Source organism: Heteronotia binoei, chromosome 11 (assembly GCF_032191835.1).
Source record: "Heteronotia binoei isolate CCM8104 ecotype False Entrance Well chromosome 11, APGP_CSIRO_Hbin_v1, whole genome shotgun sequence".
NCBI classification, from domain to species: domain Eukaryota; kingdom Metazoa; phylum Chordata; class Lepidosauria; order Squamata; family Gekkonidae; genus Heteronotia; species Heteronotia binoei.
In genome coordinates this window covers 49186881-49206808 of record NC_083233.1, presented here as the reverse complement: position 1 = coordinate 49206808, position 19928 = coordinate 49186881, and the positions used below count along the sequence as shown (strand labels likewise).

General features: G+C 41.9%; 1 protein-coding gene across 2 annotated transcripts in view; it reads right to left on the bottom strand.

The window, feature by feature from the left end:
* CABIN1 (calcineurin binding protein 1) overlaps positions 1-19928 on the bottom strand; it is a 102548-nt gene that overhangs the window by 73725 nt on the left and 8895 nt on the right. For both annotated transcript variants that reach the window (XM_060250119.1, XM_060250120.1), the window contains exons 8-20: positions 19130-19407; positions 18419-18587; positions 17864-18000; positions 15509-15726; positions 13889-13967; positions 13210-13373; positions 11209-11358; positions 9819-10013; positions 8627-8863; positions 8049-8211; positions 4814-4935; positions 4118-4279; positions 3112-3318 (exon numbers count right to left, since the gene is read on the bottom strand). In XM_060250119.1, the coding sequence (XP_060106102.1) occupies positions 3112-3318; positions 4118-4279; positions 4814-4935; positions 8049-8211; positions 8627-8863; positions 9819-10013; positions 11209-11358; positions 13210-13373; positions 13889-13967; positions 15509-15726; positions 17864-18000; positions 18419-18587; positions 19130-19407 (2281 nt within the window). The remainder of the gene's footprint in view (positions 1-3111; positions 3319-4117; positions 4280-4813; positions 4936-8048; positions 8212-8626; positions 8864-9818; positions 10014-11208; positions 11359-13209; positions 13374-13888; positions 13968-15508; positions 15727-17863; positions 18001-18418; positions 18588-19129; positions 19408-19928) is intronic.

Here is a 19928-nt window from a genome sequence, read left to right as displayed (position 1 = left end):
TGGGATGCAACAGGAAAGGGGCTAATTGCTGAGCCTGATGCAGATGGAAAAACACCAACCTGGCAATATGCATGACCTGGGCCCCTATTTTCAAGAAGGCATCAAGGATCATGCCCAAACTCCTGATGAATTGTGCCAGTCCCATTGGTACCCTGTTAAGAGCAGGAAGTCTGTGCCCCAATCCTGACACTCCCCCCCATCACAGAACGTCCATCTTTGTTGGGCTCAGTCTTAGTCTGCTCTTCTTTACCCACCCCACTATTGCCTCCAATCCCAGAGCCAGATTTTGCAGAGCAGTATCCAGGTGGTCATCAAGTAACAAGTACAGCTGGATATCACCAACATACTGGAGACATCCAAGCCTGAAACTCCACGCTAGTTGGGTGAGGGGCACATATAGATGTTAAATAACATTGGGGAGAGAAGTGCTCCCTGTGGAACCTCACACATTGTCTCCCAGCGCCATCCTCTGTCCCCGACCTCAGAGAAATTAGGTAAGCCAGTGAAGGGCCACCCCACGAACTCCTACATCAGTGAGGCAGTGGTCAAAAGATATTAACTGACCGTGTCAAACACTGCTGTAAGATCTAATAGTAATAGCAGTGCCAACCTGCCTCGGTCCCAAGCCATGCCGGAAAAGACTCCCAAACAATAGCAGCCAACAAAGGAAATGGGTTCACCCTACATACCGCAGAAAAAAAGCAAAGCAAAGCCAACAAATGCTATAATGGAACAATTGTTTTAATTTTAAAAATTATATTAGAAACAAATCCCCAATGCATTTCAATCATCATAAGAGATCTATAAAAATATACAACATCTAGTACATCTTAAAGAGAAACATAACAATTACAAAATATAAAAATAGTAGGCCTTCATTGTGCTTGGTCAGACAGCACTCATGTTGTCTTTCTTTGCCTTTGTCATTCTGAAAGCCATGGCACTGCTCAGTTCTACAGAGGGGTAAAACCTCTATCTCTGCAGTCAAGAAGAGCATCAACTTAACTACTAGTGAAGCTAATAGCTTCCTAAGGACATCCTGGAAAACTTTAGAATCCAGGAGCCTCTGGGGCAGATCACCTTAATGAGTTCTTCTGTCCTGAGGAGAACTGAAGAGCAGGAAGAACCAATCATCATTGGATGGTCTGTCCATGACAACGGAGTCAACAGTGTGCACAAATCACTCCTTTTTAAACCAGAGCAGAAAACAAAATCTCATGGATGGTCTACTATGTATGCAGGGAAAGAAATAACAAGAGACAGTTGTGGTTGTTGTTTCATCCTTGAAGTTTTGTGCTGCATCAGATAAGCCTGGTTTACAAACACTGTAAACAATATAATAAAGTGATACTGAAGTGGCAGAGTACTGAGATGCCAGAATGCACTGTTCCTTTTCACGTACATATAAAGAATTGTGTAAATGGAAAACCAAAAAACAGTATGCAAAGAGCTAGACTTGAACCTGTGTTAGTGTTTTATGTGAAGGAAGTTATAACATGGGGGAGCATTAAAAATGTCTCTCCCTACCAGTAGCTTCCTGGCGGTAAAGTGTAGATGACTGGAGAAGGCAATGGCAAACCACCCTGTAAAAAAGTCTGCCAAGAAAACTGCATGATGTGACATCACCCCATGGGTTGGTCATGACTTGGTGCTTGCACAGGGGACTTACCTTTTACCTTTTTACAAGTAGTCTGAATTGTTACACTCCATTCTAACAACTCATTTTGCTGGATGCACAGACTAGATCTTACATATCCTCTTATAAGCACAAAACTTGTAACTATCAAATAGTCCAAAATGCAACTGTCTTAATGCTGTCTGTGGTTGACTGCCAATCCTCATACAATTACACCGTCAATTAATTTCTGGGTGCAATTCAAAGTCTTGATTCTGACTTTTAAAAATCTAAACTGTTTGGGACCATAATACCTGAAAGACAATTTTCTCCAATAAAAATGTATTGGGACATTGAAGTCATCTAGTGAGGTCCTATTTTGTTTGCTACTGTCAATGGATGCTTGACAAATGGTAACATGTGACATAGTGTTTTTGGTGAAGGCACTATGGACTACCCAGCCTTGTACGACATGACTGGTACTTTCCTTTGTGACCTCTAGAACAACAAAACTTACCCGCCACAAAGCTTTTGACTTAGTTTAAGGCTGACTCCATTAAAAAACTAGTTTGAATTCCCATGCATCCATCCCTTGTCTACCAAGCTATTGTTTAGTGTTTCTTACCTCACTGTTTTACAGTATATTTCATTTTACTATTACTTGGATGATATTTTTACATCTCTGTATGCTGCTTTGGAACACAGTGTAAAAAGGACAGTAAAATATACTATTAAGTAAAAAAAAACTGCTGCTGCAAGTTTGAGTAATTGAGGTGACCAAGGACAACAGTGTACAGTAAAGGGAAGAAAATTCCCATTTAGAATTCCTCTCCACCAATTACTAAGATCTTTTGTGAGTTCTGGCAGACCAATGGCCGTATATCCATTTAAAGAACTGAGTGGACTGGTCCCCTGTTTATCATTGGGAGTGGGAAGCATGAAAACTGGAAGATCTGGCTGCGTACTGAAAAGTTTGGTGTTCCAATACCCTCCCCACCCTGCTTCCAGTTGCTTTGGAGAAAGCAGGGCCATAACTGGAGGAGGTGTCCTCCCATGGGACAGCACTGGGCAGGACAACAATTAGCATCTAGAAACTACTGGACAGAGGACACCTTTCTCCACCAGAGAACAACTCAGTTTCAAAGTAAGTATGATCCACTAAACCACAACATCTTACACAAGGCCTTTTTCATGAACCCCCTGTCTAGATCTTGCTCTTAGTGCTATTACTTAGGTCTCAGCAACAACTCCTTCCCCAGGATATTAATCCAAACCCTGCCACTTTGTCATGGATGGGCCAACCCAGGTGTAACAAGACTGGGAGATGGAATTTGTTCCATCTTTGGACCACCACAAATGAATATTTTTCTCCCAGCACAAGATTGATTCTAAGTAATCCCCACACTACTTGGATAAGGAGTAAGGGCTTCCAAGGAAACAGGAGATGACCTCCAGCACATCTTTTTTTGCCTTCCCCAGCAGCAAGATCTTTGTACCTTGCTCAGAATCCCTTCAATGTAGCTTGACACTTCCTCTAGTCTCAGCATAGGCTTGTCCGTCTGAGGGACAATGGTTGCCATCTTCTTCAGAAGGTTGGCCAGGTCAGCAGATACTGTGCTGGTTTTGTAGCTATCAAATTCAGGAAGAGTCTTGGGCTTAAAATATTCAAACATGAATAAGGAATCTTCCCACATCAATTCCACCTTGAAGGAAGGAATGGAAACACATATTTTGTTTTACCACAGAGCAATGGTCAATATAGTTCCATGTTGCCTACTCTAACTGGCAGCAGCTCTCCAAGTTCTTAGGCAGAAAATGGCTTCTCACCTGCTAGACCCCTTACCTGAGATTGAACTTGGGAGTGTCTACATGCAAAGTCAGAGCTCTGCTACTGAGTCACAATTCCTCTGCTCTGCTATAGTCCTACAAGGAGATCTTTTCCATATGGCTATTCTCTGAATTCCCTGCATGGAGCTTGGGTGGCCACAGAGGCCCCACCATGCATTTATCTACTGTCTACACAACTGACTGTGTAATTTGGAAGCTGTTCTACATAGTTGTCTTCTACACTGGCCCACCAAGCTCAATCTTCTCTGCAGTCTGCTCCATAAGTGGCTCTCTAAGGACTAGGGCAGAAAGAGGTCATTTTTCCAGTCCTCCTCCTTGTGATATCTCTAGGAATGCTTTGTATACAGCTGAGGTTTCACCACCTGTGTGCCTTTTGATATACTAGGCATCTATCTGTTAAATTTTCCTATGGCTCAAAGAGCTGCAAGAAGATGCTGACAATAACCACATTCCAGGAAACATAAGGGTGTAACAGGTGAGGGCTCTGTCTGTGGGATTCCTCAAAGCATGTGGCTGGCCACCATTGGAAAAAGGATGCTGGATTAGATGGAACTTCAGTACAATCAAGCAAAAGTCATACGGGAATGAGCCTCAACTCTCCAGAAGTATGCTCGCCTGTCCCATTTCACTAAAGATGAACTTAGGTCAATGCACCTGCTGTGTAGAATGCTCTTCCAAGTACCGTGCTTTGCTTTTTTTGCTTGGGAAACTATATAAGCAATAGAAGCACTGCTCTAAGGCAGTCTCAAGCTCCTCTTTGTAGGGGTGGGTGTCTTCAGAGGTGGAAGCCAAAAGCTCTTTTTGCAAAACCCGCACCTGGAATAATAATCACATCAGTTATATGAACTGCCAACATCTATCTTCTGTAGGCTCTCTGAATACATTTCAATATAAATTGTATACTGCTGTGTGAGTTCTCTTCTTCTTTCCCCTAAAAAGGTGTGCTACGTTTACTAAGGGAAGACATCTCAGGAGACCAATCCGGAGGTATACACCTTTTCAATGAGGTTATAACTGGAAGAGGGAGACTCCTCATAAGTATAGCAACAGATAGCTAGAAAAGGACTTTATACAATGAAATGTCTACAAGGAGATTTCACATATATTTATTCAAAGATTGTCTTCCAAATGGCCCCAAATGTCTTAAAGGGATTTTTATTATAAATCAGCTTCACTGTATGACTCTGTATTCTGGCACTGTAATCTATAGGAGAGTAAAACACCTTCATTTCTCTCCACATCACTGACAATTTTATACATCTTTATCAAGGCAGAAGGTGAAATGGGCAATGATCTGCAAACAAAGAGAAAAGAACCAGAGCTAGAGACATTTCAAACATTGCTACTCACATAGAACTTAAGAAGGGCTCCATTTGAGTTACAGCACCAGGCCCTCCTCCCAAGATATTCATGAGCTGTGTTTAGTAGCATTAGAGAAGAGGGCAGCATTGGTGTGTCAAGAGTCTGCACCACTGTTAATAAAAAGAAACAAGTAATTACTCTCCCAGAAGAGATATGCATAGTTTTGTGCTGTTTGAAATGTTCTATATGCTTTTTAAGGAATAAGGGTTCCTGATATCTATTATGCTTGCACAGCCATTCAGAACATACAGAACAGAGAATGTGGCTTATCTTTGAATTCTTCTACAGCCCAGCAGCTGCATGATCTCCTCTCTGTCCACTAGGAGGCAGGTGGTTCTGTTCAAAACACAGATTTGGCCAGAGCTGCAGAAAGAGGAACATCCCACTTCCACCAAGAGCCAGCAACAACCTTAGCTGCACTCACTGTGCTAAATAAGAATAACGGCAGGCAAAAGATGCCAGAATCTCTTGGCCTCTAGACCTAGCGGATCATCTAAAGTACTGGGCAGGTTCCACAAACCATCGTTGGTAAAACAAGTAGAAAAATCCAAAAGTAAGCTAAATTCTGTTCTCCCTACTTATTCCCCTCCAATAGTCCAGAAAACGGCAAAAACAAGATCTATGGCTAAAGTACACAAATCTGCAGAAGCAAATGTATCAATTCTATGGTGTCAGATGAAGGAGTGAAGGGAGAACTAAGTAGCTACCCAGCACACTTCTTCACAAGTGAATGAGCTAGAATGTACCCTAGGCAGCCAATCGACATGGACCAGTTGTGTTGTGTTTTAAAAATAAGACTGTTTTATCTTAGGTCACAGTAATGATGAGAAGAAATTGATTATTTTCCCAGCACATGAGGTGCCATGGAAAACAGAAGAGCCACAGGTGGTCTAAGAGCCACATGTGGCTCCTGAGAGACTAACACTGCCTTAACTTCTCCTTCAAGAGCAAGGGAGCCTAAGTGGCCACTTTTCTGTGCACGATGTTGAGACTAAAATATGCTACACTGGGCAGCAAAGTGAAGCCACTAGGGAGCAGATATCATTGTCTAAATGTGAGGTACAAAATCAGGTCTACAAAGCCCCGATATAACAGTTATCAGAGTCTCTCCCAGAGCCAAGCATTTTATCTAAGACCCTAGATAGATACTAAAAACCATAAAATTGAAGCAGCTCTAAAGGGTAGAGGAATGGCCCTTGGCTTAGGAAATCAGAGCTTGAAGGAAAGCTCCACACAGCCTTCAAGTTGCAGCCTGACACTCTCAGTGAACCATGGATAAATGGAACCTGGGCCATTTGTGGGCACAAATCAGGACACTTGCCCTGTTTCTCCAGATCTTGCTCAGAATGCTCATGACAAAAGGTAAGGGTTGAAATACATACAGCAATCCTTTGGCCCAGCTAGAGCATTAACGCTTTGAGAAATGGACTCCTTGGTTTTTGAGAACCATGGAGGCCTGGAGTTTCTTGAGAAGTGAACATGTCAATAGATATGTGAATGTCAATCAGCATGAAGATGTTCTTTCACCAAGACACCATTTTTCCCAGATCTAGTGCATGTCTGCTTAACCAATCAGACCAATTACTGTCCATCTTTTGATGTATGAAACTTTCAACCAAGAAATGAGACTGTTCTTCTCAACAGAAAATTGACTTCCTTGTGCATGCTGAAGACCTGAAATCCCCTGGTTTCTTTACATACAGTAATTCTGTGATATTTTCTATGTATTATCAACATTAGTTTTTCTGGGAGGCTTGGAATGAGAACCCAAGAGCTTTGAGTTCAAGGAGACTGATGTTAAGAAATGTTCTTTTCTGCTTTCTTCAAAATTAGATGTAACTGAACTATGTTATCCTTTTAAAAGGTCCTACTTCTGGGAGAACCATACTCGTGAGACCCTGCAATTTTTCACTTGAAGCAGGAAAAAGACTAGCTGTCAGAGGATGAGGGGTACTTCCTAATTTTGCCCTGGTAATTTTTTTTTTAAAGAACCTGCCTCCTGTGTGGAGAAGAGATCACTGTTTATTGGGACCACTGGAGGGTTAACAAGTTGGCAGAGTAAACAATTCTACATATCCAATTCCAAAAAACATTTCAGAAATTTCAGTCCACAACATGGAAGCCAACAGGTAACTGAAGAACAAGAAGAAAAAACTGGTACCACCAAGTGACTGAAACAGGGCTACAACTGGTACAAAAGAAATTGCTGGCTTCAAGTTACCCTATAGAGATTAAACTACCCTAGTAATTTACTTTTGCGCATACCAATCCCATGATGAAATGGCTTTGGTTACAAGAAAAATACCAAATATTAAAATATGGTGGGTTGAATCCAGGGCGGGGTATAAATCCCAATATATAAATAAATAAATTGCACAGTGGAACTTTCCTGCCCCCTACATTGACTGATCTCCATAAAATGCAGCTCACAGAGGACCATGCATGACAGGGGTCAGCAGAAGGAGAGATCAGTGGAAATTGTCAGTTCATTCTGGATCCAACCCAATGACTGATTTGAGCTCTGCATGTGACCCTGCTTTGGCAGAGAGACATATTAACAGAATGAATGTTTGAAGTGAAGAAATTAAAACTGGTGGTCTCACAAGTTATACTGCAACACCAGTTACTCTATCTTTGTTTACCTATGTGTGACATGTAAGCAGCAATAATTCAAGTTTACATTTCTTCTCTGACCTCTCCCTTCAAGCGCTCAGAACCAATTTCTTGCCTTTATCTATACAAACTCACAACAACCAAAATGTACATATGAACATATATGAACATATGAAGCTGCCTTATACTGAATCAGACCCTTGGTCCATCAAAGTCAGTATTGTCTTCTCAGACTGGCAGCAGCTCTCCAAGGTCTCAAGCTGAGGTTTTTCACACCTATTTGCCTGGATCCTTTTTTGGAGATGCCAGGGATTGAACCTGGGACCTTCTGCTTCCCAAGCAGATGCTCTACCACTGAGCCACCGTCCCTCAGAATTACTGTATGTAAAGAAACCAGGGGATTTCAGGTCTTCAGCATGCACAAGGAAGTCAATTTTCTGTTGAGAAGAACAGTCTCATTTCTTGGTTGAAAGTTTCAAACATCAAAAGATGGACAGTAATTGGTCTGATTGGTTAAGCAGACATGCACTAGATCTGGGAAAAATGGTGTCTTGGTGAAAGGACATCTTCATGCTGATTGATGGTGAAGAAATGCAAATTCAGTTTCCACCTTCTTCATTCTGATTTTGTATCTGTTCTTCTTGTTGACAGCAAAGGGACCGGAAGTTGTCTTCTTCATGCTGAATGATCCTATGAAGAATAATCCAAGAAAGCACAGAAGAAACAAATGGCTCTTTGGATTCCTCCTGGACTGCCATGCTGCAATCTATTATCTGTTAAAGAAATAAACACACATACAAAACATCTGAATTTCAAACACAAGGTTCAACTGCGGATGACAGCTCACCTACAGCAATCTAAGATCTGAGTCCAACGAGCATTAAAGCTGGCTGCATCTGACTGCTGTACCAGCAACCCAAACGGGATTTTTTAAAGTTTGTGAAGAGTCAAGTAATTATGGGCTGACCACACACCAGAACAAGAGATGACATGTAGCCATTCAGTCATCTGTACTGTGAACTGAATGGTGTATTGCAAACAGAAAATTGTGGCAACTGAGTTGAATGAAATTAAACTACCATTTCCAGCTGTGACATAAATCTGAAAGCGACCTGACAGCAAACCAGAAGGTCACCAAGACAAGTCAACTTGAAGAACTACTTGGCTCTATGAATAAACTTGAACTACCTGGATGAGGTTGTTAGACAGTCGAATGAGGCTTGGTGTTGCAGAAGCATCCTTTAGGCAGCTGCTGTCTGCAGACAGTGCACTATCAATCCCCACAAGCAGCTGTGTTACAGTAGCCACCCACTCTTCCTTTGCAGATGCAGATGTCATATTAATCATCTGCTGGAAAGCCTCATTCAAGGCAACTTCTGAACATTCAAAGCACTGCCTGTAGTCCTTCAGTTTGAGCAGCGAATCCTAAAACATTAAAGAAGACAATGAGATTTTGACAACATACAATGAGATTTGTTGCACATTCCTTATAGGAGGAAACAAGCAAACAGTATCCAAGGCACAAAACTTCCAGGATGTCTGTAATTTGGAAAGCAAAGAGTAGCATGCAGAACAGTGGCAGGAGACTAGAATAGATCCCAGTAGGCAGCCGTGTTGGTCTGAAGCAATAGAACAAAGCAATAGACAAGTGCACCTTTAAGATCAACTAAGTTTTATTTAGAATGTAAGCTTTCATATGCTCTTAAACAGGTCTGATAAAGTCTGCTTAAGAGGATACGAAAGCTTACATTCTAAATAAAACTTAGTTGGTCTTAAAGGTGCACTTGTCAACTGCTTTGTTCAGGAGACTAGAATGCTATGGGAAACTCCATTTTGCACTGCAGTTAATACACAGCAAGTGATGCTTTAACTGGTGGGCAGGAACAGGCTATTTCAACAGAACCCACTGAACATCTTTACCAGCTGTGTCTCCAGATCTGAAGGACTGCAATCAACATAAACATAGCATCAACAGGAGGACACCTATCTCTCCCCTCTGAACACTCACTCCCAATCCCTCTATCAAAGCTGCTTATGAATGCCCAAAGCTGTCTCAGCGGCCATATTCCACCACTGGAATGCCTTCCAAAGAAGCCTGCCAAATCCCTCACCTAGAAAAGTACTTGCAAACAGCAATGATAGATTTTTTCCCCTTCCATATGTGTTAATGCTTCCTAGTTGCATCAAAGACATTACAGAGATCTTACGGGGATGTTAATGAATATGCTTGTTACCAAGTTAGCAATTGCCTCCTGGCTCAGAGACCATCTCTGTTTTCAGCTGTGTAAACTAGCAATGGATCTGGTTCTGGTTCTTCAACCTCAGACTGTCCAAACTCACTACAATTTGCCAACAGCTATTAAATCAGGAGAGGGGGAACCTGCAGCAGGAGTAGTTGAGCTGGCCTTTCTGGGATGGAGATCACAAATTCCAAATGTTTCGTGCGGCCATATCCACTAAAGCATAATGTTGGGCGAAGAAGTTGCACCACTGCTGCATAATCCCCTGCCTCATACAAGCGCTGGATCTCCTCCAGAGACTGACATCTCTCCAGAGATTTCAGCTTTTTGTCAATCTGCAAGAGATACAAAATGCACTGTAAGCAGCAATTCCTCTTTGTGTGCAGGAAAATTAGGAACAAAACTGACAGCAGGACAGAGAAACCATACTGGACTAAACAATCTAGCACAATATGCAGAAAACCACAAACAAACTGCATCTAATGTTTGTGTGGGGATGTGGTTAACCCCATATTTTAAAAAGATCTTCTGAAATCTTCCTCCAACTCTTCCTGCCCATCCCCTGCCACGGGGTCCTTTTTGGGTTTTCAATATCTTCTGCTTATACCACAAACACCTGTTAAAATAGTTATCAGGAAAATAAATCAAGCACTCCCTGCAAAAACATACCTCAGACTTCAAATATAGAACACTTTCAATTTATATGTTTCAAAATACATTGTAACAAATCAAGATTTTAAAACTTTTTTAAAAAAAACAGTGATTGAACACTGAATTTTTAAAGAATAATTTGAGCTATCACAGGTAAAATGTTACATGTATATTTTATGCACTTTATGGTGTACAAGCATAATCCTAACACTTCCTAGATAAAAAAATCAATAATCATGTTCTGGTAGATGGCTATATAACATTGCATATTAAAGCATACAACACATTCACAGTAAGGCCATTTTATGTTTAGATTAGTATCTTATGGAACTAATGTGGGACTACCAGTTTGTCTCATGATCTTGAATGGAATGTGTAGAAGCCTGAAGGCCAGGTGGGCACCTGACCCAGAGCAGATGAATGATCAGTACAGACAGGGCTTTTTTAGTAGCAGGAACTCCTTTGCATATTGGGCCACACACTTCTGATGTAGCCAATCTTCCAAGAGCTTACAGTAGGCCCAGTAATAAGAGCCCTGTAAGCTCTTGGAGGATTGGCTACATCAGGGGTGTGTGGCCCAATATGCAAAGGAGTCCCTGCTACCAAAAAAGCCCTGAGTACAGAATGACTGTTATCAGTGCCTATTTATGTAGAGAGAAATACAGCAGTGCCAACTGCCAAATCTAGCTAAATATATTGCAAATAAGCATCAACTGCTAAACATGCTGTAATGCTGAACAACATCAGACTGGGATCCAGGGGACCCAGGTTCAAGTCCCCACTCTGCCATGGAAGCTTGCCTGCCACCTCCATGCAGTTCAGAAGAAAGCCTAGAAAGTAAATCCAGTTAACAGAAAAACTATTAACCAACTCATTTACCTCTTCCAAAGAAACCACAGAATCAACATGGAGATTTGGCAATCTGATCACAATGCTTTGTTCATTGCTGGCTTTGGCTTGAACTGCAGCAGAGCTCTGGAGCATTTCCGTGCACACATCATAGTTCTCCAAGGCCTGCTCCATGTCACCCTGGAGAAGCAACATGAGACCTCAGCTGTTGGACCACCTTCTATAAATATCAAAGCCTAAATTGTTTTTAGCAACAATTTTTTTCATGCTTTAATTATCACCTTCATTGTCCAGAGGAAGTACTGGGGCCTAAATGCACTCTAAATGAGTTCAAATGCCAGGATACAATGCCTAAGGCTTGGCTATAACTACCATAGAAATTATTCAAAACAGTTAAAGCGAACGCAAAAATCTGAGCTGTGAGACTTGGAGCAACTGAAGATAAAACAATCAACCCTTCCCCCTTCCCCACCTTCCTGTCCCCCCCCCTTTTTTTTTGTTGGTTTGTTTGTGCGTGTGTGTGTATGTGTGGGTGTGGGTGTTTGTGTAGTCCTTGAAAAGTTATATGTGGATTCGTTTTGTAATATGTCTTTGTTGTTTAAAATATTGATCTAATTGTATTTCTTATTTGGAAATCTTTTCTTGTCAATAAAAATAAAAACTTTTTGAGTTCAAAACAGTTAAAGCGGCATTTCCCAAAGACAGGGTCGCGACCTGCACCAAGCCACGGAGCCCTCAACGCCGGTTCATGGGGCCTCCAGTCCCCTGGCCGCCCCTCCCCTGCCTTCCCCTGAATTGCGCCTCCCTCCCCCGGGTTGAACGCCTCTGCGCCTCCTTCTCCTACCCTTCCCCACCTCAGGCCACAGGTCAGTTTCATGCTGCGCAAAGCCCTTCCACCCCCTCCCCTGCCGATCGCACGGAAATTGGCGCGGAGCTCATTCCACGCTGGACCAAGCCGGCAGCAGCTCAAACAGACCGCAGTCAAAAAGGGTGTGCGGCTCCTCCCTCCCCTGGATAGGAAGGAAGTGCCGGGGAGGGAGGAGGAAGGAGCCAGGCACCCTTTTTGGCTGTGGTCTGTTTGAGCTGCTGCCGGCTTGGCCCGGTGTGGAATGAACTCCGCACCGATTTCCAAACTATCGGGCCATTGGGTGGGGGCGCAACATGAAACTGACCTGCCTGAGGTGAGGAAAGGAGGGAGAAGGAGGCGCATGACTGTGGGGGGGGGGGGGAGAGGCGCAATGTAGGGGAAGGCGGGGGAGCGACCAGGGGACTGGAGGCCCCGCAGCCCAGCATTGAGGGCTCCATGGCCGGATTTCCCATCGAGAGTGAGCAGTTTTAAAGGTAAGTTGCTCCCATTTCTTTTCTCTTTCTTCCTTTTTTCCCTCCTTTCTTTCACTCTTTCCCTCCCTTTTCCCCTCCTTTCTTTCACTCTTTCCCTCCCTTTTCCTTCCTTCCTCTCTCTTTCTCTTTCGTCTTTTCCCATCTTTCTTTCTTCTCTCTCTCTCTTTCTGTCAGTCAGTCTTTTCTTCCTTCCTTCCTTCCTTCCTCTCTCTCTCTGTCAGTCAGTCAATCTTTTCCCCAGTCTTCCTTCCTTCCCTCCTTCCTATTGCTAATCTGAGTAGACCGGGGGTGGTGGTGGTGGTGGAAGCTTTTAATACCTTGCCATTTCATGTTTTCCAAGGCTGAGAGCATTTTATATTTTTAGTTTTCTGCTGTGTGGTCCTTGCGCTTTTTCTTAATGTTTTATTTTTACAATTGCATTGCAAAATCCCACTATTCTTCTACCTTTCCTAAACAAAATATTGCAAGAGTTCTGGGCTTGTTTGTACATCATTTCTTGTCTCCCGGTTTCACCCTCAAATTTTAGTGGGCCACGAAGGAGAAGTGTAAAAATAACCGGGCCATGGGGAGAAGGGAGTTTGGAAAACCCTGAGCTAAAGTACAACACCAAGAGTTTCTCCTTTGAATCACTCCATTGTGAGGATTTTAAATAGACAAAAAAAGTGTGTTTGCTGAAGTTAAAATACAAACCTGAAGGGCCAGAAGTCGAGCTTTCAGCCAATACACTCGAACCACAAACTCCAGCCAACCCTCCTCAAAGAGGTCTCGCTGGGAGGATGCGAACGAAAGCTGTAGCAGGTCCCCCAAGAAATGAGTGCCAGGGAAATCAAGGCCAAATTTGCCATTTCCAGGACCTACAGTAGAGTTATGCCAGGGAAACAAACATTTTTTATTTTCACATCTCAGCATAACATCTCATAAATTCTACTAAAAGAGAACACACATCCATTACATACTTAACTGTAAGCATCAGGCAATTTTGTCTTACAAATGCATATACTGAAGTTAGCAAAAAGAAACTGTTTTCAATACAGAGTAAAGAGCATGGATAAGGGAACGCTCAGAACACACCAAGCTGCCTTGTGTTACTCCAGTGCTGCATGTTTTGGATGGGACAGTTCTCCAGCATTTCAGACTGAGGCATTTCCCAGCCCTGCTAATCAATATTATTTTAACTTGAGACATTGTGGTCTTTCTGAATATTGAGCATGAATTATCTACCACTGAGATATGGCACCTCCCAGACTCCCAAAAGATAAATTATCCATGGTGAAGCACATCTTGTCACTGGGAAACTGCAGAGCATTTCCTGCAAGAGCAGACATTACATTATGTAGCTTCTTGGAACACTTACTAAATTCCATCTCACCTGTTGAGCTCTTCCCTTTGGTAAGCAACCACTGATCAAGTTGCAGCTCCATGCAGCACAGACTCATCAGCATCATATCCTAGAAAAAGAAAACAAAGCAGAGGAGAAAAGGAAAATGTCAGGAGGACCTCTGTGGGAAGCAGCTCTTCTTCCTAACTGATTTGTTCTTCCACCTACAGAACAATGGCTTCCTCCCTTCTAATGTGAAGCTACACAACCTATTAATCTTGTTAATATAGCAAATTATACAGAGAGAAGCTTTTATTCAGCAAAAGAATGCCTGTCCTTTCACTGAAGAGCAGGCAAAACTGGAATCCTTCACCTGGGACAAGCTCAAAGAAGCTAGAATAGCCCTGTCTTTGGAGCAAATGAACAAGCAAACCTTACCAGGATACTTTCCTGTGCTGATGGAGCAGCCCTCTATCAGCAAGAGAAAGATACTGGGTCATGAAAACTCAGGAAAATGCAACAGGGAAAGGATAGTGAGCACAGGCTAACTGACTAAACACTGTTAGCAGGCTATGAAGACAAATTTAATTCACATCTGGTAAAAATGCTGTTTTTATTATGCAGCATTACATTGTTTTATTGCGTTGTTTTCTAATTTTGTAATACAGTTATGTTTGCACTATTTGTTCTATGAATTAAATTGTTTCATTGCATTGTTGGTTGCAGGTACACTGTTTAAATTGCATTGTTCTTGGTTGCATAATCTGCACCTTGAAACTTTGAAGTTAAAATGCATAATTAAGTAAATGCTCTCAGGCACATTATTATTGGTGTCCGACATTGTATAGAATAAAAAAAGATCACTAGAAATTGAATTCTTCAAGCAGCATTAGATATAACAGTTTGTAATTTGGAACCACTTAAAAGAAATTTCAACATAAGGAGAATGTATTTAATTATGTCAGAACTACCACAACACTTCAAGGAAAAGAGAAATACATAATTTAGCCCCAGAGTTCCTCAACTGTAAAAGATGAGTATGAGCGCTCAACTTATTTGTGGAATATTAATTGGTTGCCTTTGAGCTGATTTTTGAAGCAATGAGGGTCATTGTTTAGGTTTGATATTCAAAGCCCTGATTTGTAGGTAGAGATTTATATTGTCTATGAGCCACCATATTGCACCTGACTCCATCCCCAGCCCCTCCCTTGTTTTTGGCAGGGACTACGGAAGTCTATATCCACAGTGAAGTGGAAACTTTGCAATTAATTTACATATGCCCTGCCTGAGGACTGAGCAAGAGGCATAGTCAATAGATATCTTCCTCCACTGATGGAGAATGACAACTACTACTTCAAAAGTGAGGAACTTCAGCAAAGACCTAAGAAGCTTCTATGTGAGATGGCCTTGGAATCAAGATTCCCCAGCTCCATCCATCAGATCCTACTAACATCAGCAATGTCGCACCAAGCTGTAAATAAGACAAAAGTTCAAGACTCCAAAAGGAATGCTCTGAAGGCCCAAAAACCTGAACTGGAGGGGTCAGGCCTCAAACCAACATAGGTGAAGGGAGAAGTGAGTGACATATTATTTTTCAGGATAGAGTTCTCTGAATTCAGATAAAGAGGCAGGGTGACAATGGAATGAAATCAACCTTTAACATTTTCTTACTCGGATATGTTGGTTGCTACAGTCCCGTAGCAGCGGATTGGGTAGGCTACTGCTGTGCTTTCTCCAGTTGTTATAAATATTCAAGACAACCTCAGATAACCCAGGGGGCCATTTCACTAGAAACTTCTGGCTGATTGCTTTTAAATATCTCATCATCAATTCAAGGATGCCCCCATTGTTCAAGTTAGCCAAGAGGAATTTATGAACATCCTGTTTCTCTGAAAGAAAAGCAAAAATCAGTGCAGCATCTGAACATTTTAAAAAAACGGAAATCCCTGACCTCTCCCAGCTGCATATCTGCAACAATTTGTGCAATTATCTTTTTACTTAGATTGCTTACACCCTTCTCCTGCTCTTCTGCATCTCTATACACTGCCATAAAAAAGCAACAAAGGCTACAATGCTATAAGATCAATAAAAGTATTAACATAAAACTCATAATAAAACCAACAAAAATACATTGCATGCAATACCAGTTTTTTAAAATGCACTTGAACAAAACAGCGTAACTATCCTCAAAGCCATCTCAAAAGGGTTCAGTGCAAAACAAAATAAATATTATCTGCTTTCAGGCCATTCCTTGATTTACACTAAAAGAGCCAGAAAATTCCCACACTGAATGCAAAAACTCTCCACTCCAAGCACTCTGTCACAAGTGCTGGTCAATCCAGCCTCCAAAAAAGCAGGTTCTTGCAACAGAGTGCTACTGGCCAACCTCAAGTCTCACACATTCATGTGGGTGGAGACTGTTCCTGAAATATTTGAGATTCAAACATTTCAGGTATTTAAAGGTCAAAGCCTTTGCTTTGAATTAAGCCTAGAAACCAAAAGGAAACTAGTATATTGTCAAGAAATAGTGTTATATGTTCACGCCAACAGATGCTTGTCAACATGGTAGATGCTGCATTTTGCTCTAGTTCTAGTATCTAGATCACCTTCAAAGACAGCCCCTCTCCCCCAATGCTCTACCATAACAGCTCTGCCCACCAGTGCAGGGCCTCCTACAGGGCCACCCTGTAAATGGGCAAAATCAACAACTGCCCTTACAAGCGCTTTCTCAGTTGTGGCCCCCACCTTACAGAATGACCTGCTCCCACCCTATAGGCTTTCTGCAGGCTATGCAAAACAATTATTTTGGGGTGGGATACAGAGATAATTAGGGCTATACTGCAAAAATGTTTCTGAAAGTTGCTTTTGGTAAAGGTGTAGGCACTGTGAACTATACTACTATGTATAAAACATATGGTCTCTTGCTGCATGATCCTACTATGTAATTTCTGCATCATTGTGTGTCCTTTAAATACTTAAGCATTGTCTCAGCTCAAATTTCTGCCTGTTTTCATATTTCTGCAATCCGAACCCTATTTCTTTGTTTATTGATGTCCCACCCTTTTGATTGCATCTGACTTACACCTTGAGTTCCAGCAAGAAAGGTAGACTATAAGTAACATATATTACTATAAATACAGTGTGTTCAAGTAGTCTCATCTTGTTGTTACCAAGGGATATACGACAGCAGGCAGGAACTGTTGCAGCTAGCAGAACTGCCTAACCTGATAAAAGGATATCTCTGTAACCTGCAGGGACACTGACATATTGAGAACCACCTCCAGATTGCAAGTCACGTTCTTCAAGGAACAATACAATCCCATCTGGAAAGCACTACATATATATGTTTTACTCTCTCATTCTATGGCACTTTTGCTTTTCTGGATTAAGTTTTGGTTTATATAAATAGATGGAGTCAATGGTATTGAAATCTGCAAGGTCCAGGAGAACCAGCAGGGACTTGGTGCCAGCTGACAGCTGTAGGTCTTCAAGTAGGGCAGACAAGGCAGTTTCAGTTCCACACCCATGTTAGAAGCTAGATGGAAAGTAATCTAGATAATCAGTTTCATTCAGAAACACCTGGAGCGGAGAAACTATAGTTCTTCTTGCCCAGAAAAGGTCAATATGAAACAGGTCAATAGCTGTTTTGATATTGGATCACTTTTGCAGAAGAGGTTCTGATGAATCAACCCCATTCATTGGGCTAGTCCCCCTCTAACAGATATCTCATCATGATAGGCAGGGATCAAGTAAGCTGTAGGTATCTCATCTCCAAATGCTCTATCCACATACTCAGGTTGGACCAACTGTGAACTATACATGAAAGCACAATCAATGACACATACACTTTGACACAACAGCAGCTCACCCAATCCCTAAGCTTTATTACAAAACCCCTCTGGGTGCATTACAATATAAACTCCCCTCTACGATCAAGAAAGAAACTGAATTGACCAAGCTGATGCTTAATTAACATTTAACTAAATTAATTAGGAAGCTGCGCCACTTGCACACAGAAGCACTCACCAGATTCCATACATGAGGTGAAATCAAACAATGTTCTACTAGAACCAACAGGTAGGAAGCTCTCTTCTTTCGTCTCACACTGGACCTCATAGTTACTGAAGGCACCATCCTCTTCTTCTGGATCAAGCTTCCTTAGGCTAAATTGAAAAGCACAGTGTTAGTACTTCAACCGGTGCTGTGCCCTCATAATGCAGACATCTAAATCTATTGATCCATAGCAGTCCAAAGACAATTTGCAAAAACAAGAACACCCACAAAAAACTGTAGCCTAAAGGTTAGCCTGAAATGTCAATCACCACAGACAAGAATGCAAATATCTTGTAATTTTCTGAGGTATTGCTGATTTATGTTACTAGATTCCACCCCCCCCCCTCAAAAAAAAAGCTAAGCATCATGGTCAAGCAACCAAACCAAGACAGTACCTTCAAACCCAAGATAGTACCCACACATTACTTTTTGGCTCATGAAAAAAGCACTGACCATGCACCAGACCTAAACATGAATGCAACTAGAGCAGTGGATCAGACAACTGTCTTAAGGAACATGCTGTCATACCGTGAAGGAAGGAACTTCACCAGCAGTTCCTGAAAGTCAACCTTCTCCTCCTTTTTACACTTGGTATTCCTCACTCTAGCAGAGCGTCTTTTTGCTGTCTCACCACTGTCTTCAGTGATTCTTTTCCGCTTCACTCCTTTCTTTGATTTGTCACCTACAGAGGAATCACCTAAGGGACAAAAAATTTCCAAATCATGACCTAATTAGAGACAGTACGTAATCAGAATAATGTTTGTAGTGCTTGCATTTTGTTTACAGGAACACTCTCTACCCTCTTAGCTTCACTTTTGGTAGCATCATCACTATGGGCCTGGTGTCTAGAGCCAGGTGTGCTAGGAAAGCCCAAACTCTCAGCCAGGTGTAAGGCTAGCCAGTGTTCACTACTGCTGCCCAGTAGTAGAGATGAAGGAACTACACTGCAATAAGAAATGCCTTCTCTTTAAAAGTTGCATTACTTAAGCAACAGACAGTTTCTCTAGAAGTCCTGGAGCAGCAACAAGCACCAATCAATGCTCCTTGGCTTAATGGCTCAGCAACTGGAAACCAATTAACAGCTTTACTTTCCATTCATCTGCTAGCTAGAGCAATGCAGCAGACTGCAACTCTAATGTAAGTATTTTGGTGCAAACAAAGGCAGTGAAGAAACAACTATTGAAAGTATTCAGCACTGAACAAGAGATAAACACATTATGAGCATGACAATTGTCTCACCTGCAGAGTTTACTGATTCTAAAATATTTGGACTGGGAAAGGTAGGTGTCACTGGTGTGTATGTTAGCAGTGGCTCCGTCACAGACATTACAGGGTTAGCGTTCACTGGGTTAGGCTGAATGACACTGACAGGAGCTGAAGTTGTAGGGACAGCCAAGTGCTGTTCCAGATCTTGGTACTCCAAGAGGTCAATTCTCTTGCCCAGACTGGGCTGAGGTGGTTCACAAGTTGTCATATGTTGATACATTGCCAACAAACTCTCCCCAAGACATTTCCACCTGCAAGAAAATGCATGACAACCATTGCAAGCTCAGCTTGGGAGAACTGTGTACACCACTCTGAGCTCCATGGAGGAATAACAACATAACGTGGACTGACTGGCAGATGGATAGCACAACACACTCCTCTCTCCACTATCAAACTCTTAAAGTCCCACATGCAACAATAAGGGTAAAACAGTTCTGTGTCAGATCATATGACTGAAGCTACTGGAAATCTTCCATAAAGGATCCAAAATAGGCTGATATTTGGTTCATTCAGAAAATATTTCAATCAATCTCCCAAACCCACAAGAGACTACAGTTTTGGAATAAACACCTTGAGCCTTTTGCTGTCCATTTGCCCAGCCAAACCATAGAAGCAAGAGAAATATTTTTGGAACCAGAGCTTCCAATGTGTTTCTAACCCAGACAGCTTCCTACTTCAAAAATGTTGTCCTTTCTGAAATGTTTCTAAAGTAGCTCACAAAAATTTCAACATATAAGTGTAAAATAACAATGGCCATATAAATTACCACCCT